This window comes from Pyrus communis, chromosome 11, assembly GCF_041283825.1.
Source record: "Pyrus communis isolate YQ-2024b chromosome 11, ASM4128382v1, whole genome shotgun sequence".
Classification (NCBI taxonomy): Eukaryota; Viridiplantae; Streptophyta; class Magnoliopsida; order Rosales; family Rosaceae; genus Pyrus; species Pyrus communis.
This window is the reverse complement of record NC_142575.1, coordinates 1,895,700-1,921,236: the sequence shown is the minus strand read 5'-3', so window position 1 is coordinate 1,921,236 and position 25,537 is coordinate 1,895,700. Positions and strand designations below refer to the sequence as shown.

The 25,537-nt window shown below is 34.2% G+C and overlaps 1 protein-coding gene and 1 pseudogene across 1 annotated transcript; both read right to left on the bottom strand.

The window, feature by feature from the left end:
• Positions 1–4,541: 4,541 nt before the first annotated feature.
• Positions 4,542–6,130, bottom strand: LOC137741706 (uncharacterized). Its single transcript, XM_068481416.2, has one exon. The coding sequence runs from the start codon at positions 5,843–5,845 to the stop codon at positions 4,742–4,744; it is 1,104 nt and encodes a 367-aa protein (XP_068337517.1). The 5' UTR covers positions 5,846–6,130; the 3' UTR covers positions 4,542–4,741.
• Positions 6,131–11,297: 5,167 nt separating this feature from the next.
• Positions 11,298–13,489, bottom strand: LOC148692649 (PKS-NRPS hybrid synthetase cheA-like; annotated as a pseudogene).
• Positions 13,490–25,537: the final 12,048 nt, after the last annotated feature.

The following is a 25,537-nucleotide window of genomic DNA, read 5'->3' as shown; positions in this document are numbered from 1 at the left end:
GGTTTTAGGAACCCAAAGAGAGTGGCCAAAACACATTTGAGCCTTGAATTGGGTCGGAAAAAAAAAGTCAAATTTTGGCCCAAAATAACGTGGTAATTACCATTACCATACCATGTCATCTGAACTATTTGGCATGCCGAAATTTGGTGTATCAAAAGTTTGGTACGGTAATGATAATAGATTTTGTCATACTAAAAGTTTGGTATGGTAATTGGTAGATGGATTTTGGTATAGTAATCGTACCAATACTACCCCTACTATTCACAGGCCCCTAAACCCTAAACCTCATGGGTTTCCACTACATCTTCTTCGCCTTGGCCTTCTCAAGGGCATGAGTTCTTGGGATGAGTTTGGACTTTGACGTGAGTTTGGGGCACGTCTCCCTTTTCATAAACCATTAATTTTGTTTATGTTATGATTTTTTTCATGGGATTTGTTATTGGCATTCCAAAAATCTCATTTTGCACTTCAAACTTTCTATAATTAGAAAGAAAAATACATTTGTGAGGAGTGTGGAATGAGATTTGTGGAGCGCTAATAACAGTTCCCTACTTTATTAAATTTTCGTTTTTCTCATATCACAACACCAAACTATCATCTTCATATTCTACAAGATGTATTCCTAGTGAAAATTTTCTTATAATCCATATCTAAAAATTCGAAAACAATGACATAAATCTAAATATAAAATCTAAAGGTATTTGAATCTAAATAAAGTAACGTAGAAAGAGAAAAAATTCAATGGAAAAAGAAAAAGGAAAAAAAAAATAGAAAAGGATATGATCTAGACTTTACGACCGATCCTTTTCAAAGATAGTCGTTACGGAGCTAGCAACTAGTATTCTATAAAGTCGCTACCGATCCATCCTTTTCAATTTTTTCTTTTTTTAATTTTTTTTTTTTTGTTAATTTTTCTTTTATTTCCCTTACCATACCCTATCATATTCATGTTCTTTAAAATATATTTATCTATGTAAAATCTATTATAATTCATATTTAAATACTTAAAATAAATGATTTAAAACTTAAATTTAAAGATATTTTTCTATTTTCAAACTTTAAATCTCAATAAAAAATAGTTATGGGATCTAATAAATGGTAGGATCAAGTCCAAAGGTCTTGCAATATTTTTCTGAAATCTGACGCAAAATATTTCATAAAGCTAAAAATTTCAATTTTTTAATTGATTTTGAGAACTTTTACAACATTTATTATAAACTAAAGTTAGAGTCATCATACTCGCATCACATATTTCTTAAAATTAATCCAGGACATTCCTAAGATTTTAGACACCTACAAATCTTTTTGGGGGCCCCACTATTAGTTTTCATTATTTTTTCTATCTTCAACTTAAAAGTCATTGGAAAATAGTTTCCGGACCTAATAAAGGATACAATCGCATACAAAGGTCTTGCAATATTTTCGTTAATTCTCGTGCAAAATATCTCCTAAAACTAAAAATTTTAATTTTTTTTTACAAAAACTGGGTTATAACGCACGTTTTCCAATCAATTTTGAGAACTTTTACAAAACATAAGTGCATCTGATGCCACTGCACAAGCAATTTGGCTCAGGTTTGTACTAGAGGATTTTGGAGAACTTCAAACTGAAGCAACACCATTGCAGTGTGATAACACCTCTGCAATTGCAATCACCAAGAACTCTGTGTTTCACCAGAAGGCTAAACACATAGATAGAAGGTACCATTTTTATTAAGGATGCATTGCAGGCAGGGAATCATTGATTTGGTGTATTGTCCTACTAAAGAGCAGCTAGCAGATATTTTCACAAAACCTTTGGCTAAGGATCGTTTCAACTATCTCAGGAGAATGCTCGGAGTGAAATCAGCTCAAGACTTAAAGGGGAATGTTGAATTGGAAGTCTATAGCTGATTAGTATTAGTGAAATAAGATGAGATTATTTGTGTATTCACTTGAGTATATTACTGTCAAGTGTAAGATCAAAATATGTAAGGCCATGAGTGCCATGTGTGATGATCCTAGCTATTAGCTAAGATGAGTGGCTGTGATCAGTTTCTAGTTGAATTGGTCCGGCTCAACCTTGTTAACAATATTATTCCTCTTTGCACGATGTGCGTGAAAAGTGTGAAGCTATTAAATGAAAAGAGATACTCCTCTGTGAAAGACAGAGAGAATAGTTGCTCGTTCTTCTTCTTGTATTCATCTTCTTTCTTCTTTCGAACTACACAAAAAGAACAAACGCTAACAAGGATTAGGCACCACGGTCCTTGACCAATCATAGCCTCCTTAACACTCAAGAGGTTCTGTAACTCGGATTCTAATGCACTATCTGTCATTAGTTCATAACTTTCATGTGCCTCAAGATTTTTTTGTTCCTTTTTTTTTCTGTGACCATACTTTTGGTTTGAGGTGGCCATTACTGGTTTCTTCTGGCATCACGAGATCATATGACATATGCTATCAGAAATACTGGAAATAAATTGATATGTTTATCTCGCCAAGCGGCAAGCGTCCAACGTCACGCTTTCTCAGTTACTCTGCACCGTTTCGGACCCCTCTTCTTGAATGCAAATTGTACAGCTGGGCTTTGGGAGAGTCATCTCTCACTATTGCTTCACGTGGGATGTTTTGTTTTGATGTACTTGAATGCTTGAAACTGATATCGAAGTTTAGTCTGTGAAGTGTACGTGAGAGCAACTTATAGGATCACCGGACTGTGGCACTCCATTGAATAATGCATTATAATGTGTGCGCATTATTGGAAGGAACATCATGTGGCGTTAACCTGTTTCGTATAAGTAAATATATTGGTGTACGTCAACAGCTATGCAAATAGTCAAATGGGGTTGTGCGAACCTTGTGGATATAGATGGGTTGTAGGCTTATTCCCACATTTGGCCGCATGTTTGGTGCTTAGCATAGGATTCTATTGGATTACTCATTAGATTTGAGGTTTCTTGAAGTAAAAAATGAACGTATGATGTTCAAATTTTTTTTCAAGTTGAAGGAGTCAGATGTTTTAAGGCGATGAATTCGTACTGCTTTGTGGTTTTGAAAATCTTATATTTCTTTCATTAACTAATTCGTTTTTAATTATAACATAAACAAAATTTAAAAGTTGGCATATTCATTTCTTCGCTCTAGTTTCAACATACAATATGCGTTGAATCTAATTAGTGATCTTGTATTGCTCTCTCCTAGTCTAGAAGGACTCCTCTGTAGGAGAAAATCTTTAGTGGTACAACCTGATCTCGTCACATGTAAAGCAATTTGTACGAGTGTGAGATTAATGTAGACCAAGATAAAACACAAGTGAAGTGATATTCGCGTGTTTATGAAAAGTATCCTACAAATGACATGATCATTATTTTGCCATATTAAAAATCTTCTCATTTAAAAACCTAGCTCTATCATTGGGTAAACTGTTTTAGGTTCGAAAACATTTTTAAAATGAAGGAAAAAGGTTTTTTCGAATTTCAAAAGTGGTATGTAATTCTGTAAACAGCTTTCCTTCAATTATTGGTATTCCAAAAGATAAGAAAAAAGAAAAAAAAAACTATTTCATCTTTTTGAACTTATAAAATGGAAAATTGACTTCTTCTAAAAGAACATTTTGCATTTTCTTGGTCGATGGTCACATCAATTTTCATGAAATTGAGAGTTTTTTTTAATATAATCGGAATACGGAGTAATACATCACGTGTTATTATAAAGATAATAGAATATGAATGTTAAAAAATTAATAATTTAAAAAATAAAATTTTCTCTTACTTAAATAAAAGTACGTAATGCACCATCTATATTTCGGTGTCAATGAACAATTTCTCCTAGGAGACGGAGTTTGATATTTCTCTTTTCAGTCATCAGTCAAACATAATTAGTGGGCCCCAACCTAATACACTCCATATATTCATGCAAAATTACGTGCATGAAAAAAAAACAATTCAATTGTCCTATTAATAGCGGTTTAACAAATGATAAAGAGTAATGTTATTCATACTATATTTTTATACCATATTTCTATACCACTTTAGGTGATATCTGACATGGACAACCACATCATTTGAAAATTTTGCAAAACCCAAGGAAATGAAGGAGAAAGACTCCTCGTATACCACAATCATCATTTAATTAACTAGTTTTTCTTAATTGTTAGTTTATTAAATAATGAACTAAATTTAAAAATCTGATTAGTTCAAATGATATGGTTGTCCACATCAAATGCCACCTAAGGTGGTATGAAAATATGGTATGAATAGCATTACTCAATAATAAATGATATAAAGCGACCCAAGCTCACTTGACTCTTCGCTTGTGAGGGTTAAAACATGTTTATTGTACGCAATCTTAATTTATTATGCCAAGATGCTTCCACGAATCAAATATGTAACATTTGAGTCACAAAGGTTGCTACTATTTTTTTGCACTAAGACTTTGAAGAAAGTTAGGATTGCATGATAAAATCAATTGATAATATGGGCAATAGTTCAACTTACTTATAAGTCCATATAAGCCTCTCCTCCCAATAATGTAGAATTCATTCTCAATAAACACAACCTCTAACAAATGATATGATATCTTTACTAAATAGGTTTAAACAACAAAAAGAAAATTCAAACTTAAAAGCACACTTCTTGACGAAGTTGGCTAAACTCAAATCTGAATAACAATTTTTAGATTCAACAAAAATTGACCGTAATTAAGTGCGGCAAACTCACCAATACAATATAATACAAACACCTTCGCAATCTAATGTTTAGCTAGCAAGTTTTTAGTGGCTTGCCACATAAGCAATCGTTGTAACTAAAAGACGACGCCTCGAGGTGATCGAACGGCGGTCCGGCCGGAATCCGCCCGCAGAGGTGGTTGTGGCTCAAATCCAAGTGCCCGATATACGAAGCCGAAACGATAGATTTCGGGATAGCTCCCCTCAACTTATTGAACGCTAAATCGATCGCCGTGAAGTAGGATCTCGGCCCAAAAACATCCGGTATCAGGCCTGAGAGAGAGTTTCGGCTCAAGTTCAAGTTACTAACGGCCGATACAATCAAACTTGGCGGTATACGACCTGATATATTGTTGCAATCGAGATTTAGCGTCGCAAGAACCGCCATTTTGCCGATCGTAGCGGGAATCGGACCCGAAAGCTTGTTCAAGGAAAGATCTAGATCCGCGAGCCGGTATATTTGTGAGATCGAACTCGGAATTGTACCCGTGATTAAGTTTCGGCTCAGCAAAGCCCGGCTCAGCATCCCAAGTCGGCCGAAATCTTGGGGCAACTCGCCCGAAATTTTGTTGTTTCGGAGGTCCAGGTGCATGAGGCTGGAGAGGTTGGTGAGCGATGCCGGAATTGGGCCGGAAATGAGATTATCGGCGACGTTGAGGACCGTGAGACGGTGGAGCCGGCCGATTCCGGACGGAATCTCACCGGAAATTCTGTTTCCGATGAGGTCAAGGATTCGGAGGAAAGGGAGAGTAGTGATGCATTTTGGAATCTGACCCGTAATTCCCTTCCAGTCGGAGATGGTGACGCTGGAGAGACGGGTGAGGCGGCAGATGGCGGGGGAGATCGTACCGGTCATGTACCCCGTCCGGTGGGTCTTCTCATAAATCGGGTCTTCGGACTCGCCACGGAGGTTTATGTCAGCAACACGGCGGGACTGCGGGTCGCAGCTGATGCCTTTCCAATTGTGGCAGCAGTTGGTGCCGACCCATGAGTTAAAGATCCCGTGCTTCGACTCGTGGAGCGCCGACTTGAACGCCATCAGGGCTACCAGGTCTGAAGGCGGACAGCCCTGGACGGCCCATGTAACGGCGAAGAGCGTAGCGGCCACCGCCGTTACGTAAAGACACACAGCTCCCATTTTTCGAAAGGATTGAAAACTTTTTGTTTACAAAAATGTTTGTGTTTTTGTCTGTGAGAGTTATATATATATATATATATATATATATATATAAGTGAAGAAGTGGAGATGTATGTTGAGCTGTGTGATGTCAGGTTTCGGAACTTGAAGCTCGGAAGAGGAGATGGGCGTGGGTTCACTGAGTTTCAGTAGGTTTATATATAAGATGAGGGAGACTATTTTTTGTGACGGTTTTGTCCCTCACGTGGGTTTTTTAGGGTTTATTAGCTTGGATTGCTTGGGTGATGGGTGATTGAACTTTCAAGACTTGGAGTATATATGACAATGAGTGTCATTTTCATTTCATATGCTTCCACGAATTTTCATTGTATTATTGCCACATCATCACAAGATTGATTCACGCAACATTTTATAATAGTGTATAAGTTAGAAGATTTGGAGAGTTCATGCTCACAAACTATGGATTAAAATAGTCGATACAGTTTCAAATGGCAGATTGTCTTGCTGATTAGGGTTTTTTTTTTTCTTTCAAACTTTTTTTTTCCTCTTTTTAGTAAGTACAAAATGATTTTTCAAAGTGCAAACGATAACTTTCTTTATTTTAGGCAATGAGAAAAAACTTACTTTTTGAGTACAAGGTTAAGGTAAAGTTTAAATACGTACAAAAATCCCAAATATACGTATGAGGTAATTGGATGGTATTTCTATTTTATTAACATTAATATGATCGATTTAGGAGAAGAGCATAAAGGGTTAAGATGAAATTTGAGTATTGAGGTGGGGCTTAAAAACATGGTGGCATATGGGATTGGGTGGGGAGAGTGAGAAATTTTTAGTTGTGATAGAAATTTTTATGCAAGTGGTGAAAAATTTTAATTTTTAAGTTATTAACCTTTTAACACACATAACCCACCATTTATATAAGGATACGTAGTGTACCACCTTATGTGACGGTTACACTGAAAAATCTCTCGGGGAAAAGAAGCATTGGGGGGTGTGTCTATGTGGCTAAATTTGGCTGGGAGTACGTTGAGAGTTGGAGCACATGGCAGCTTGAGGTCCATAGATTAAATCATTTTACAAGTTTAGAGAGGGAGAATGTTAATTAGGGTTTTTCATAAATTTTCTGTCAGGATATTAAGGCCATGTATGATGTATCTGCATAAAATAAGGTCTGACTTTGAGTTAATACCATCGAATCGGTTGGCCGTATGGAACAAAACAAATAAAGTAATTGTCGTCGAAGAGGAAGAAACCTTCTTTTTTTTTTTTTTTTTTTTTTTTTGATACAAGTGATAGTGAGAGGAAAAAACTCAAATTCGGGACCTCATTTGTAAAAATAATACTCTTTATCAATTGAGTTACATGTGGCAAAAAAAAAGAAGTTAAACACCAAGAACTTGAGAAGAGCTCTCCAACTCTAAGCATATACATATTTAGTCTAGCTAATTAGTAGATTCCACACTAATAAGGCAGACAATGTAAGTTAGGAGATGACAGCCAGAGATGACAAGTTTCACCGAGCAACATTTCATAGAGTAAGAACTATAGATAGAACTTTGACAAAAAAAAAAAAAACAACCGATAGATAGAACTAAGAGGGAAAAAAAAGAAAAGGGAATATATATGCGCCCAAGCAATCTATTTTTGTTACTTGATTGGATGAGCACTTCCTTTTTTTGTCATTGTCTTTGCAATTATGCTTAGATGATTATGACACTAGAAGAATATCGACTTTGACACTATTCTTTTAACCATTTGCACTTTAGATGAAATATTATACGGAATTTTTTTTTTTTAATTTTTTTTTTGGTACATTAGGATAAAAAAATGCAAAAATCTAAAAAACGAGTGTCAAAACCGCTAGCCTAAACTTTTGAAAGTGCAATGTAAGGATTCTTCCCATTGTTTCATGTGTTCTATTAATTGTGATGAAGAAAAAACATGTTAAGTGTTTGATCAAATTCAATGAATTTTTTAGTGCTATTGTGCTTGAGTTAGGAGAAGGTTAATTAGTTGTCCAAATTTTAGGTTTCGAAAATGTGAATGATAGCTAGCTAGGTCTTTTTGGATTGTCCCTACCAGTACCTGAATCTTTGTCTCCCCAATTAGGATCACCAATTTTGGCTTTTTTTCAGAGAGTGGTCAATTATAATAAATGACCAATAAATACATGATAATTTATAGAGGCAATTTTCCCATAAAGAATTGTTATTAGCACTCTAAAATCTCATTTTACACTCTTCACTAGTGATATTTTTCTTTCTAATTATGGAAAGTTTGCAGTGTCAAATGAGATTTTTGGAGTGCTAATAACAATTCCCTTCCCATATAGCTTTCAATTAGGGCTTTTTTTTTATTTTTATTTTTTTTTTTTTTTTGGAAACTGCTTTCAATTAGGGTTTATGCATCATTGGATGGTCCAAATGCCCTATCATCAAACAGTAGAAACAGGCCGATGCTAAGACTGGAGATCATGTTATGTGGACCATCGCTTGATCTTTGCATGTGGATGAGGATGATCGTAATGTGAGGACAAGCAGTCACCATTGGTCCATGTTAGGAGGATTTCAAACAAATGAAAAGTTATGTCGATTGGATTTGGGAAAGATGAAAAGCATGCATATCTCCAGTTACATTTTCATGATTTTGATTTATTCTACTGTTTGGATTACTTTACTATATGTCTTATATAGTTTAACTGATTTTAAATATTCATGTTCTTCAATTCGACGTTGTAGCTGCTTGTTTTTCTTGTTCCAAGAATTTTGATTTTTCAGCTGCTGAATTCTGACGCTATTTTTAGGCTGGTTACAAGTTTTTCTGTCTAATTTTCTTGAGTTCACTTTAGTTATCCTAAAAAATATATTTATATGTAATATTTTAGTTACACCCTGGAACATGCCGATTTAGGGTTACAAGTTCACAGGAATTATATATAACACATGTAGCCATAATCTAGTGTTAATTATATAACTAAAGAAGTTGAACTAGAATCGGTGGTTTTCGATATTAATAAAATAGAGAGCGTTTAAGGGAATATATCCTCTCTTTTTTTTCAAATGAGGATTAGTTTCGAACTTCTACGATCCGAATAGTCTATTTTCGAAGTTGCACATCGTATATCATCCTTACAAAATATTAACCAAGTCGAAAATATTTGAGCCATCTAATTGAGTTCAAAAAATTTGACGAACACTGCGTTCTAGAAAACATTGAAATTTCATCGTTATTAAATGGGGATATGGTTTCGGTTTGAATTGAATTTTATAATCTATGAATCGAGACATACAAAATAAACGGTTCAGATCATTAAAATTTGATGTGGAGTAGTAGCCACAATTAATCTTTTTTTTTTTAATGAGTAAAGGGCTGGATACCTATAATATAAAATTTGTAATATTGTTACTTAATAATTATCTTTGTCGGTGCCATATCATATGAATTCCTTGCTGCAAGTGTTAAAATCCCTTCCAAAAGAATGTCGTTTCTTGAAAAAAGGCATGGTACTTCAGAACCTTTTCCCCAATTGCAGATCATATTTGATTAGGGGCAAAAGTTCATGATCTAAAAGGAGAAAAGATAACTAATGGACACGATTGCATTGCGGCAATTATTGAGATGCATGGAACTCAGTAAAGTAGTACATTAAACAGCTGCCCTTTTAACCCGGTACGTTTGTGCTCATCTACCAAAAAAAACCCTAAAAGTGTCGACCCCAATCTTTATGGTCGACGACAATCCTGCTTTTTCTTTATCTTTAGCAGTAGTCGCTTTTTTTATTTTTTTATTTTTTTATTTTTTGCCAAAAAAAATCTTTATATTTGTAATCGCTCTCCTTCGTCTATATGATTCATAAGTTATTTATTAACTTCAACAAAATAATAATGAAATTATACCATGTTTAATTTGACCGGCAATGCATAAACTTAGGATTCATGATTTAATTATTGATTTCAAGAACCTTATCCAGAAGATACTCGTTTCGTTTTGGGGAAACATAAAATGACTAAAGAAATATAAACACATATGGATTTGTTTCTCCTAAAATTTTGCATTATAATCTGACTGACAAAACTAGCCGACATGAATGTTAAATAATAAAATAGTTGAAATTGTTTATTACCCTTTCCCAAACTTAATTAGAAAAATGATTTAAGATACTGTTTAAATTAGTTCCCAAATAAAACAATTGCATCTCTTTCAAAAAAAAAAAAAAAAAAAAAAGTTCGCATCGGATCCAATATTTATATAATCATCAATATATATATTTAGAGGGGGCCCTAGCGTAACAAAGTGCTCTGTTGTGACAGAAAAGTCACGAGTTTAGCTAGTGGAATTAACATTTTTACAAAATACGAATAATGTTGCGGACGATAGACGTTATTCTCTATTCAACTCTCGTAAAGTAGGGAGCCTTAAGAGTTTAACTGTATTCTTTGACAATATATATTTGACAAGAAAAGGGTTTATAACTGGATTCTTTGTCTTTGGGTTAGCAGTAACAGCTCATACAAATGAAGGGAGTCTTGTATTTATTTTATTTTTCTGTTGGAAATATCAATAACATACAACAAAGGATTAGAACCTTTGAATTTAGATTGACCAAACTACAATCATGCCTTCTCTCTAGCTATATGATCTATGATTAGCTATGTATGTATATGCATGTGGTGTGCATGTGCGAGAGATCTCCAACTCCACCACGAGCTTATTGGGAAGATCATTAGAGTTTACTAGTTAATTAATTAATTAATTAATTAGTTTCAAGCAAAGATGTAAGTGTAATCCAATTTTCATGTTATAATATTACATAAGACAAGATGCAGCCGTGAATCTAAATGCTAGAGTATAATGTTTAAGATTGAGACACTTGTCATAATCCTACCATATCAGTTAGTTAGTTATCTCTCTAGCTTGTAACAAACTATATATAAGGCTAACTTCATGTAGCTACTTGTTCATTAAGAAATGGGTTGTGATATTCACACACCCTTAACTACTTTTCCCACATCTTTTTTATTTTTTAATACTTAATTGGTATCCTATTATTTAATCTTCGATCTATACCCTTCCTACTTTTTTACCTTTGAAATTTTAGAATACTTTTGTTATTTTATTTAAATTTTTTTTTTTTTTAAACACTCAACCATGTATGCCCATTTGTAACTCTTGAGTTCTACTGCCTAACCTCAGAGATCCCAAAACAAGTATAAAACACCTATTATAAAAAATAAAAAAAAAAGTTTCAGCAATATATAAATAAAAATAAAATGATTACCTAATGATATAGCATATAGGCATAAGTTACATGAATTGTACAAAATACTAGTAAGCAATCCACATACACTTTAATCCCCATAATAGTAGTCTCATGCCCCAAATAATATATCAGATATCATTACAAGCTTTCACATCCTGCCTACACTATGTTTGGCCTTTAATCTTGTATTCAAAAGGAGATGTCAATGTTACCAAAAAGATATGAAACCCACTGCACTCCAACCTACAAGAAAATAAAAACATGTCAACAAAAGGAAAGAAAATTACAAACTTGATTAGTATTTTTATGGGTAAAAATCATCAAAAATATATGTACCTTCATGTGTTCTTTACACTTCTAAGCTATTATTAACAAAAAGTTTCTTTGGCAAATCATTATGCTCCTCACACTTATAAACAATGAACATTAAGTTATACGTATATGTAAATAATCATGACCATAGTAGACAATATTGAAAGATAAATAATAAAAAATGACACACCTGTCGAGCACGTTTATGAGCCTTCTCCACTATTTCAAACTTTGAAGGACCATGCTTTGTAAAGCTTGATTCTTTTCTATTTTTAGACCCCATTGGACGACCTTTGTGAGGTTTAACATTAGGCTCAAGAATTAATGGAAGAGAAGTATCAAGAAATTCACAAAGTTGCCTTTTGGTATCCTCTTTTTGAGTGAGAGGCAACGTTTCATACTTATCTTTAAACTCCAATAGAATGCCGCTTATTTGATCTTGTTCATTGCCCAAGCTTACATGACGATCATTGACAAACAATCTTCTATCAACCCTCCATTGTGGATGTATGTCATTTAGTTGCAAGACTTCAATATTCATCTCTCTAATCATGTGAGCACTAGGAAGACCCATTGTCTTGAGAAAATGACCCTTACATTGAGATGGAAGATCACAAGAACTTGATGCTTCATATTGATTATATAACTCATTCAATGCAAATCTAGATACATGAGTAACAACCTCTTTGAAGAAGGGAAGTCGAAACTTGAGTGAAACTCTAACTTTTTTACTTGAAAGTTGAGTTTTGATTTCTTTGAAATTAATTTTCAATAGCAAGGCATATTTTTTCTTTTACCTCGCAAAGACCTCCAGTTGGAACTTGAAGATATTTTTTTAGCATTGCTTGTGCACCTTCGGCTTTTGAAGTAACACGATTACCAAAGTGGGTAACTTTTTCAGACCATGCACTTACAAACGTTTCTTTATATGGAAGCCAAGTACTAAGAATATATTTCACAACAAATTTCTTCTCCTTGTACTTAACTTCAAAATGACCCAAGCTTCATTGAATGATGTTTCATTAGGAGATTGGATTAAAATTGTCCAAGTAGAAATGAAATCTATCCAAGCAACTTATTCCTCAAAATGAGCTTTACAATTTGCAAGTATATTTTTCTCAATATGCCACATGCACAAAGGATTGGAAGTACTCAGAAAGACAATGCATATAGCATTCATTAATGCCAACTCCCTATCCGTTATAATCACCATAGGATGATTATCAACTCCCAAAATCTTACTAAACATTTTTAGAGCCCACACATAATCCTCTTCTTTCTCATTTTGCATGAAAACAAAACAAGAATAAAAGGATGTGTTGAAACTTGAAACTCCTATTATATCCAATAATGGCATCTTATACTTGTTGTTTTTATATGTGCAATCCATCAAAAAACATATGGGTAGCTCTTGGTCAACTCTATAGACAAGGGATGAGCAAAGATCAAATGAGTCAAGTGGCCTTCATGATCATACTCAATGTTATAAGTGAAACCACCTTCACCAAGTTCTTCTAATAATGCTTGAATAACTGGATGCCCAGCCAGACTCTCCTTCACAATCTTAGCTATCAGATTATAGATGTTTCGAGAAACTACTTGAAGATGAGGATTACCTTGCCGAAGCGAAGAGAGAATTTGGCGTGGTGGTACACCAGCCTTACTTATTTCTTTAATTCGTAAGATTTCCTCTTGTGAAAATTGACGGCAAGAAGGATGTCTACACATGTCATTCGAAAGTTCATGGTTATGCAATGAACTTTTCATCTCTAGCTTCCAAAATTCTTCACGTTTTTTTTACGCCCCTTGACTTCAAATGGACAATTTATGAGGTGAGATCCTGAGTTTCTTTTTCTTTCATCTAGTGAAGTTTTAGAGGCTCGATAAACCCCACCTCTATCACAACCAATAGCAACATATGTATTTGTCTTAGATCTTCTAATAACGGTTGCAAACCCTTGCATTAATGCTATCTTACGAACTTGACCGATGAGGTCTTCTCAACTTTCAAAACATTTCGCCAACAAAGAGAGCATTTTATCAGGCTCATCAATCGTTGGGCTAGACATTTAAGTATGTAGAATATATACTTTGGTTTTATCAATGGGCTAGACATTTAAGTATCAAATTTATACTAAAGCATTGTATGCATTATATCAAGTTTACACCAAAACATTGTATGTATCAAACTTAACTCTAACAATTGTAACTTTTAAGCAGTGCATTGGTAAATGTATGAAACATGATTATTTTTGTATTAATTTTTACATTCCTATGCCGACATGGGTATTACCTAAAATTTCCTTTCTTAATTTTTGTATGGGTGGTGTTAGGAATCCTTATCATCCTAACCTATGGAATAGTATTGATTGACAAACTAGTGCGGTAAATGGATTGAATATTCATTCATATACAAGAATTATTGAACAATGTGTAGGTATTTACTGGCAATAGACTCGAAATTTAAGCTGCACAGTGGCTCTCTACATCGATTTTTGTACATTGAGATTAGGCACCCAATAATTCCATGTGGTTATGGAGCCTAGGTAAAACCATTACAACAATTAAACCTAATACCAATTTACCATTATGTTGAAGTGTATTGGGGACCAATAGAAATAGCCTTCCAATAGAAAATTAATTTCCTCAAAACCAACACAAATCAATTTTTAATTTTCTGATCCATAATTTGAAAATCTTCTCTAAAAATTAAAACTACACCAGTATTCATTCATTCGATTGACATTTGAACCACAAATTAGGGAAAGAAAAAAATAAACCTAAAAAACAAATTGATATAAAAACCTAACACAAGAAGAGAACAAAAACCCTAAATTCCAAAATCAATCTTAATCATTTGAGAAAATACTTTAGAAACTTACCATCAAAAGTGTTAAGAGGAGGAATGCATTCTGAAATTTCTTCCATGCCATCCTCCTTGCATGCCATATCCAATATGTTTTGCAACTCAATGTCCATCTAGAGCTCTTCATCTGTTATTATCAGGTCATCCATTGTGGTTTTTCACAAGAAGTAATAAAGAAGGGTAATAGATTGGCTTTTCATGGAAGGTATGAATGGAAGCAAATAGGACAAGGGAACAGAGGCACAGAGAAAGGGGAGAAGTCTGGGAGTTTATCTTGAGTGTTGATTCTTTCTAAGTGTAAAAATCAAAAATAAAAAACAACTTTCAAAAGTCAAAAATTAGGAAGGGTATAGATGGAAGATTACATAGTAGGATATCAATTAAGTATTAAAAAGTAAAAAAGGTGTGGGAAAAGTAGTTAAGGGTGTGAATAGCACAACCCTTAAGAAATATACAGATTGTTCTTCTCTCTACTTCTCTTTCTCTCTCTAATCTCTCTTTTATTCTTACTTCCATATACAAGATTACAGTAAATGATTGATTGAGTGGTATAGCTTAACATGGTATCAATTCCCATTGTTGCTCATACTTGAAGTTTCGATCTTGTGTTGCTTCTGCATTCTCTGTCTCGGATTGATTACATTCTTCGATTCAATATTTCGTCTTCTCCAATTTCTGGTTTCTGAAATTTCTAGGGTTTCCATATTGATCTTCATTTCTTGGTCGGTGTTTTCTGAATCTGGTATAGCTAGTGTTTTTTGTATAGTCTCATTGATAAGTTTTGTTATATAGTCTCACTGATAAGTTGATCTTGGATTTATGACGGTGACTGCATTGCAACTTCAGCTACTTCAATCTTATGTTACGGCTCTCATTTTATCCATCTATATGTTGGTTAATGTCAAGCTTGATGATTCGAACAACCTCAATTGGTACTTTCAGATGCAGCTTTTGCTTGAAAGCAATGGAATCATGGGGTATGTTAATGGTACGATTCCCTGTCCCTTTCAACATGTTTCGATATTAGGAGAATTTGGTATCAATTCCGTTACTCTTTTTTCTACTCAGAATGATGAATATATAGTATGGAAAATGCATGATAGAGCCATTATGCAATTGATTACTGCAACATTATCTCCTATTGTTATGTCATGTGCAATTAGCACTAGCTTTAAAGATCTGTGGATTAGGTTAAAGGAACAATTTTCCACTGTATCTACGACTAGCATCTTTCAAATGAAGTCTAATTTGCAAACAATTAAAAAGGGCTTAGATTTAATATCTCAGTATCTTCATTGAATAAAGGAAGTGAGGGACTATCTCTTTGCTACTGGAGTGTATTTTGCAGATGAAGACATTGTCATTCTTGCATTGAATGGGCTACCAGCTAAGTATAACATCTTCCAATGTGTTATAAGGGGTGTGAAAGTGTGATTTCACTAAAAGATTTTAGATCACAGTTACTTGTAAAAGAAGCCATTGTTGAAAATTCAATCATGGCTCCTTTCATGACAGATATGGTTGCTAACACAGATCTATCTAGTTCTAAAAGGACTAATTTTTAGCCTCAGGGTTTCTCTTACACTCATGGTCAATTCAAGTTGCTACTAGAGGCTTCAAACCTTATAATGGCAATAAGAACAAGGGTAAATGAAGATATAATCAGGGATCTAGATTTTATAATTCTAGGCTAGTGTTTCCACCTCTAGCACATGTGCCTCAGGGTTTTTCTCACACTCATTGTCAATCTCAAGTTGCTACTAAAGGCTTCAAACTTTATAATGGCAATAAGAACAAAGGTAAATGAAGATTTAATCAAGGATCTACATTTTATAATTCTAGGCCAGTGTCTCCACCTCTAGCACATGTGCTTCCCAATTCTAACCCTGGAGTTCTTGGTCAGTCACCTGGTCAATAGTTTGGTAGTCATTCTGCACCTATGATCCAAATCTGCCAGTTATGCAATTCTAAGGGTCACACTGCTCCATTATGATCTCCTTCACCTGAGAGAAACAAATGTCACATTTGTGGTAGAAGTAATCATACCACATGGTATTGCTTCTATAATGACAAAGGTCTAAATTATATTGGGGTGCATAACAATGCATCATATTCACAGCAGTCATGTTATCACATGTAACCACAGAATATGAATTACTCTTCATATCAGGCTTCTCCTCAGCAATCTTCATTCACACCTTCAAAGTTTTAATCACAGCAACCACATATGCAAGCAATGCGTACAATGCCTAATTCTGCATCCTAGTCCTTAGGTTCTTAAGGCCATTCTCAAGTGTGGATCACTCATTCAGGTGATACCAATCACATGACAGCTGATTTGACTAATCTGTCACTAGCATCACCATATCCAACAAATGAAACAATTCAAACTACAAATGGTGAAGGTTTGAAAGTATCTCATGTTGGTTATTCTACTATTCATACACCAGTTTCTCCAATCCAATTGAACTTTGTGCTTTATGTTCCTCAATTAACTCAGCACCTTTTTTCAGTACATCAAATTTGCCTTGACAACAATTGTTGGCTTATATTTAATGCTTTTTGCTTTTGGATTCAGGACAAAGCCACATGGAGGATCCTTTACAAGGCTTGTGCAGTAATGGGCTGTACCCTATCCAATCCTTGACAACTTCAAACTTATAGAAGAACTATCAAGCTAAGGCAATTCTTGGATAACTTGTTCAGTCTAATCTATGGCACCATAGGTTAGGTCATCCCACAAATAATGTTGTTTCTCTGATGTTGAACAAAGCTAATGTACCATTTGCAAAAACCTCATTGCATGTGTTATGTCATACATGTCTAGAAAGAAAATTTAACAAGGTACCTTTTCAAAAGCATGTTAATAAGTCTGTAATTCCATTTGAGACAATTCATACTGATCTGTGAGGTCCTGCACCATGTGTATCAGTTGATGGTTATAGATATTACACCATCTTTTGTAGATAAATGTACCAGACATTGCTGGATTTTCCCATTAATAAATGTTAGATTTGTTTCCTACATTTGTTGTTTTTCATTCATTTGTTGTTACTTAATTTTCTAAAACAATTAAGATCCTTCAAATTGAGTTGGGGGGAGGGGAGAGTATACCAGCAACAAATTGAAACATTTTCTCATTGAAAAGAGCATTTCCCATCACCTATCTTATCCAAACACCCCTAAACAAAATGGGTTAGCTGAGAGGAAACATAAACATATCATTGAAACCACTATCACCTTGTTACAAACAGCTAAGTTATCATCTCAGTTCTGGTCTATGCTTGTCAAACAGCTACATATCTAATCAATAGAATGCCCATTGTTGTTCTTAATATAACAAATCTCCTTTTGAATTGTTGTTTGGGACATATCCAATCCTTACTCACCTTAAAATCTTTGGATGTGCCTGTTTTCCTCTACTCAAGTCATATAATAGCACCAAATTACAGGCCAACACTACAAAAATGTGTGTTTACTAGGTATGCCACAAAATATAAAGACTATATATGCTAATATGTGCATATTAAGAGAATGATCTCTGGGCATGTCATCTTTGATGAACAAAATTTTCCCTATACAAACTTATTGGTTACACATTCAAACACTTTTACATCACCATAAATACATCATAGCTTAAATTGTCATGTGCCTATGGTACTCCAGATAATGTAGTTGTCACACCTATACCATATCCATCTCATCAAACTCTTAGTGTATGTACACCTACAACCACTATTATACCAGCATTGGTCTCATTACCAACTCTAGCCCCAGTTTCACCTGATATTTCTCCAAGTTCTTAGTCTATGACTGTTCCAATACAAGCTTCATCACAGATCCTTGTGGCATCTAAAATAAGTTCTACTTTTGAATCAGAAGCACATGAGTTTAATCTTGATACTTTGTAAGTTGTTTTGTCTATTCCACCACTCAACTTGCATCACATGCAAACTAGAAGCAAAAGTGGGATTATTAAAAAAAAAGGCTCTCTTAGCAAGTGTTCAAGATTCTAGGGGAACTAGTATGTCCTTGATTGAACCAGCAAGTTACAAGTCAACAATCAAAGTTCATGTATGGTTAAAAGCTATGAAAGAAGAAGTTAATGCATTACATGCTCAAGAGACTTGGAACCTAGTCTCATTACCTGTAAACAAAAACTTGGTAGGCTACAAATGGATTTTCAAGATTAAGAAACACTCAGATAGGTCCATTGTCAGACACAAAGCAAGGTTAGTTGCTAAGGGTTTTAGTCAAGAACCAGGTTTGGATTATGGGGAGACTTTTAGCCATATGGTTAAACCTACCACAATAAGGTTAGTTCTTACTCTTGTTGCACATTTCAATTGGCCTCTTAGACAATTAGATGTCAAAAATGCATTTCTGCATGGCATCCTACAAGATAAGGTATATATGTCTCAACCTACTGGTTTTGAAGATCAAACTCATCCTCATCTAGTGTGCAGGCTACATAAGTCTTTTTATGGTCATGGTCTAAAATAGGCTCCTAGGGCCTGGAATGAAAGGTCCACTTAATTTCTTCCTCATTTGGGATTTTTAAACACATACTCTGACTCATCATTGTTTGTCAAGCATGTTGGAAATGAAATTGTGGTGTTGTTACTCTATGTGGATGATATAATCATCATTAGTAGTGCTTAGGCCTGGCAATTTTTGACACGACCCGATAACCCAACACGACACGACACGAAATTAACAGGTGTTTGGGTCGACACGATAACGAATCGGGTCGTTATCGGGTAACCCAATAAGCACCTGTTAAGATAACGGGTTGGTTCAGGTATACACGTGGGTAACACGATACACGATAAGCAGAATATTATTTTTATAATTTTATATGACACACCCTGACCGAGATCGGAGCGTGCTGGCCGTCACACAAAGGTGACGTAGCCATGTGCACGTGCGGAAGCTAATAAAGTAGTAATATAAAAGTTCGAATAATTAAAAACTAGCATACAAAGTACTAGAATAAGTGCTAGTAAGTGAGATACAATTTCAGAGCAGGTTTATAGCAGCCCAAATAAAACAACAACAGTAGTACGCCCGAAGGCGACCCTACAATGGTGAGTGTCTGTCAGAACACCGGAAAGCCCTCAAGGAAAACCACCGCAACGGCTAAGCAACTAGAACCTGGAGGGGCGCAAAACAAAAGCGTGAGTGGGCAAAAACAAGCTCTTTGAAAACCATTTAACAAAATGCATTCTAACCCCTCACCGTAAAACCTGTATACTTCCCAGAAAATAAACATATATACGTATGTATAAATATGCCAAACATGCTCCAGGGTATGCCAATCATGCTCAAGATATGCCATGCCAAAGCCTCATAATAAATGTAAGTGCCCAGGTATAAATCATATCAACATCATAACATCTGGCAACCGGAGTCACCTAACGTGACCTGTACGGCTGCATCTAGAGCTCAAATCTCAACTCTATAACTGAACCTGCCCACGAGTCGGAACCACTCAAGGTGGTCTGTACGACAGGCCTGGGTGTAACATATATATACGCTCTAGTGCTACGATCACGTGAAGACTGTGCGAATAATCGCGAGTCACCTACGAGTCGGAACCACCTAATGTGGTCTGTACGACAGGCCTATGCACCTAACTTGGATCCAAGCTGAGCGTGTGGTGCGGGAGGTGAACATCACGTGAAGGACTGTGCCCTACTCTGGGCGGGAGCACTAACACCGGGGGTGCAGGTTATGAGCTCTCTAGGCATCTCAAACCACTACTGAAACATAAACGTGAATGTCACTTACCTGGCACTTACCTGTGCGTCCACAGCACCCAATATGCATATGTATATGTATGCCACTAATAATGCATGCAATGATGCGTAAACGATAATAATAAAGTGCATGGCACAATGTATATAGGTATATACGGAAAACAAAAGCCCACTCACTGGTATGTAGAAGGGTCGTAGCCCCCCTGTCTCGCGTGTGCACGCTCGTCCTCGGGGTACGTGTCACCTAAATGCGAAACAACTATAAAAACGTTAACTTTAAAGCACATAACCCAATTCTCGTAATAACTTCTCATACATTCTCAAAATGGACAAATGAATACACCAACGTGCTCTACACAACCTCAGGATCACATCCATATTTTTAAAATAATTTTTGGACCCCGCACGGGCCCCCACGCGCGGCCACGTGCCATGCACACTGACGGTGTCAACTGACGCCGTCAGGAATATTCCGTTAAACTGACGGAATATTCCGTTAAACTTAACCCCTGCCGTTAGGAATATTCCGTTAAACTGACGGAATATTCCTGTTTCTTCTCCGACCACCCTCGCCGGACTCTGGTCACCGGAAAACTGGCCGGAAAACTGGGAAAACTTTAAACTCACTATTCTCCTTCGTTTTTCATCCATTTTTCACGTATTTTATACCAAAATGAAGCCCTAAACCTCATCTACCACGTTGGACTAGTTTTAGAGCCAAAAAACAACTGGAATAAACTTTTCAAAAACATGGAAAATCGGCCAAACTTACAGTTCTTGGTTCCAACGTCCAAAACCGTCCAACGATGCACTCCCAAGCTCCTTGGGACCTCACCAACACAACTACAACCTTCAAAAGTCCAAAAACTCACCAAATTAATCTTGCATGAACAGTACACAATTCGGACCACTTCGAATCGACGTGAAAATGGAAGTTTCCTTACCTGAAAATGGTATGGCTGTGCTCGCCTTGACCTCACAAGTCCAATGGTACCCTTAGTTTCTTCGATCTGTGAGGTTTGTTGGGTTATAGGTTTGTCCGTACACAATAGGGTGAGAACGGGAAGGGAGAGAGAGATGAAAGACAGAGACAGAAAAGGATAGAGAGAGACAGTGGATGTGCAGGTGTGCATGTGGTCCAACACTTGCCACAACACACAAAACAACCAATAATGTCAAAGAACGAACTAGGGGTAATTTAGTCATTTCACACGTGCGTTTCGATATTTCCGGGACGGGATGTCACATTATAACCCTAAAAAAATATTGTAATAATTATATACATTAATTTTTCAATTTTATACCCCTAAAAATTATAATAAATATATATATATATATTAAATTAACTATAAAATTTATAATAATTATAATAATTATATATACTATAATAATTATACCCCCAAAATATTAAGTCTATCTATAATAATTATATACATATATATATATATATTAAATTTTATAAAAACTATAATAATTATTGATTAATAATTTAATATGCATGATGCATTGCATGATTTTGCATCCATTGAAATTTGATGTGATTTCTTTCCATTCAAATTTCAATAATCAATTTCTTGCCGTTGCCAACTTGCCGCCCTTTTTGAAAAAAAAAATGAAGGGAAAATGAAAATGTTAAGAAAAGTTGAAAATAAAACAAAAAAGTGAGGGAATTAGGAAAAGATGTTGGAGGGAAAAGTGAAAATGATAAGAAAAAGTTGAAAAGGAAACAAAAAAGAGAGCGAAAAATGAAAATTAATAGAAGTGGTGAGAATTTTTTTTTTTTTTAAGTTATTAACTTTTTATCACACACATGACTGTCATGACATATCTCACTATTTTTATAATGACACACGTGACACGTGATATATGTACTATTCCGTGAACCAGTCAATTATAATTTATACATACAAAATAAATAGATTTAAATCTACTTAATAAATATATATATATACACACACACACACAAAACTTGATTGATGGCATACGAATTCTCCAAAACTAATTTCAACGATCCCAACCGTCAAACTTGTTTGTATATGCTTTGAGATCACATCAACAAAAAATCATAAAAAATAAACATTCAGAGATCAAGTAACGGGACAAAACTTTTCAACGGTTATAAACGAAAAATCACGATTTAACGGTTATTTTAACTCCGATTTTGATGATTTTTTTATAACTACACTCCTTGACCCTATATGAATACAATGAATGAATTCCATCTTCAATTTAAAATATTTACACAAGTGGATACCACAAAATCTTATGTTATACTTAATGAAAGTATAAATAAACTCTAAGTGTTAGTCAATTTATCGTTTTACGAATTCTCCAAAACTAATTTCAACGATCCAAACCGTCAAAATTGTTTGTATATGCTTGGAGATCACATCAGCAAAAAATCACAAAAAAAAAACATTCAGAGATGAAGTAACGGGACAAAGCTTTTCAACGGTTATAAACGAAAAATCACGATTTAACGGTTATTTTAACTCCAATTTTGATGATTTTTTTATAACTACACTCCTTGACCCTATATGAATACAATGAATGAATTCCATCTTCAATTTAAAATATTTACACAAGTGGATACCACAAAATCTTATGTTATACTTAATGAAAGTATAAATAAACACTAAGTATTAGTCAATCTATCGTTTTACGAATTCTCCAAAACTAATTTCAACGATCCAAACCGTCAAGATTGTTTGTATATGCTTGGAGATCACATCAGCAAAAAATCACAAAAAAAAAAACATTCAAAGATCAAGTAACGGGACAAAGCTTTTCAACGGTTATAAACGAAAAATCACGATTTAACGGTTATTTTAACTCCGATTTTGATGATTTTTTATAACTACACTCCTTGACCCTATATGAATACAATGAATGAATTTGATCTTCAATTTAAAATATTTACACAAGTGGATACCACAAAATCTTATGTTATACTTAGTGAAAGTATAAATAAACTCTAAGTATTAGTCAATCTATCGTTTTATGAATTCTCCAAAACTAATTTCAACGATCCAAACCGTCAAAATTGTTTGTATATGCTTGGAGATCACATCAGCAAAAAATCACAAAAAAAAAAACATTCAGAGATCAAGTGACGGGACAAAGCTTTTCAACGGTTATAAACGAAAAATCACGATTTAACGGTTATTTTAACTCCGATTTTGATGATTTTTTATAACTACACTTCTTGACCCTATATGAATACAATGAATGAATTCGATCTTCAATTTAAAATATTTACACAAGTGGATACCACAAAATCTTATGTTATACTTAATGAAAATATAAATAAACTCTAAGTGTTAGTCAATCTATCGTTTTAAGAATTCTCCAAAACTAATTTCAACGATCCAAACTGTCAAAATTGTTTGTATATGCTTGGAGATCACATCAGCAAAAAATCACAAAAAAAGAAACATTCAGAGATCAAGTAACGGGACAAAGCTTTTCAACGGTTATAAACGAAAAATCACGATTTAACGGTTATTTTAACTCCAATTTTGATGATTTTTTATAACTACACTCCTTGACCCTATATGAATACAATGAATGAATTCGATCTTCAATTTAAAATATTTACACAAGTGGATACCACAAAATCTTATGTTATACTTAATAAAAGTATAAATAAATTCTAAATGTTAGTCAATCTATCGTTTTACGAATTCTCCAAAACTAATTTCAACGATCCAAACCGTCAAAATTGTTTGTATATGCTTGGACATCACATCAGCAAAAAATCACAAAAAAAAACATTCAAAGATGAAGTAACGGGACAAAGCTTTTCAACGGTTATAAACGAAAAATCACGATTTAACGGTTATTTTAACTCCGATTTTGATGATTTTTTATAACTACACTCCTTGACCCTATATGAATACAATGAATGAATTCGATCTTCAATTTAAAATATTTACACAAGTGGATACCACAAAATCTTATGTTATACTTAATAAAAGTATAAATAAATTCTAAGTGTTAGTCAATTTATCGTTTTACGAATTCTCCAAAACTAATTTCAACGATCCAAACCGTCAAAATTGTTTGTATATGCTTGGAGATCACATCAGCAAAAAATCACAAAAAAAAAAACATTCAAAGATCAAGTAACGGGACAAAGCTTTTCAACGGTTATAAACGAAAAATCACGATTTAACTGTTATTTTAACTCCGATTTTGATGATTTTTATAACTACACTCCTTGACCCTATATGAATACAATGAATGAATTCGATCTTCAATTTAAAATATTTACACAAGTGGATACCACAAAATCTTATGTTATACTTAATAAAAGTATAAATAAACTCTAAGTGTTAGTCAATCTATCGTTTTACGAATTCTCCAAAACTAATTTCAACGATCCAAACCGTCAAAATTGTTTGTATATGCTTGGAGATCACATCAGCAAAAAATCACAAAAAAAAAACATTCAGAGATCAAGTAACGGGACAAAGCTTTTCAACGGTTATAAACGAAAAATCACGATTTAACGGTTATTTTAACTCCGATTTTGATGATTTTTGATAACTACACTCCTTGACCCTATATGAATACAATGAATGAATTCGATCTTCAATTTAAAATATTTGCACAAGTAGATACCACAATATCTTATGTTATACATAATAAAAGTATAAATAAACTCTAAGTGTTAGTTAATCTATCGTTTTACGAATTCTCCAAAACTAATTTCAACGATCCAAACCGTCAAAATTGTTTGTATATGCTTGGAGATCACATCAGCAAAAAACCACAAAAAAAAAACATTCAAAGATCAAGTAACGGGACAAAGCTTTTCAACGGTTATAAACGAAAAATCACGATTTAATGGTTATTTTAACTCCGATTTTGATGATTTTTTATAACTACACTCCTTGACCCTATATGAATACAATGAATGAATTCGATCTTCAATTTAAAATATTTACACAAGTGGATACCACAAAATCTTATGTTATACTTAATGAAAGTATAAATAAACTCTAAGTGTTAGTCAATCTATCGTTTTACGAATTATCCAAAACTAATTTGAACGATCCAAACCGTCAAAATTGTTTGTATATGCTTGAAGATCACATCAGCAAAAAATCACAAAAAAAAAAAAAACATTCAAAGATCAAGTAACGGGACAAAGCTTTTCAACGGTTATAAACGAAAAATCACGATTTAACGGTTATTTTAACTCCGATTTTGATGATTTTTTATAACTACACTCCTTGACCCTATATGAATACAATGAATGAATTCGATCTTCAATTTAAAATATTTACACAAGTAGATACCACAATATCTTATGTTATACTTAATAAAAGTATAAATAAACTCTAAGTGTTAGTCAATCTATCGTTTTACGAATTCTCCAAAACTAATTTCAACGATCCAAACCGTCAAAATTGTTTGTATATGCTTGGAGATCACATCAGCAAAAAATCACAAAAAAAAACATTCAGAGATCAAGTAATGGGACAAAG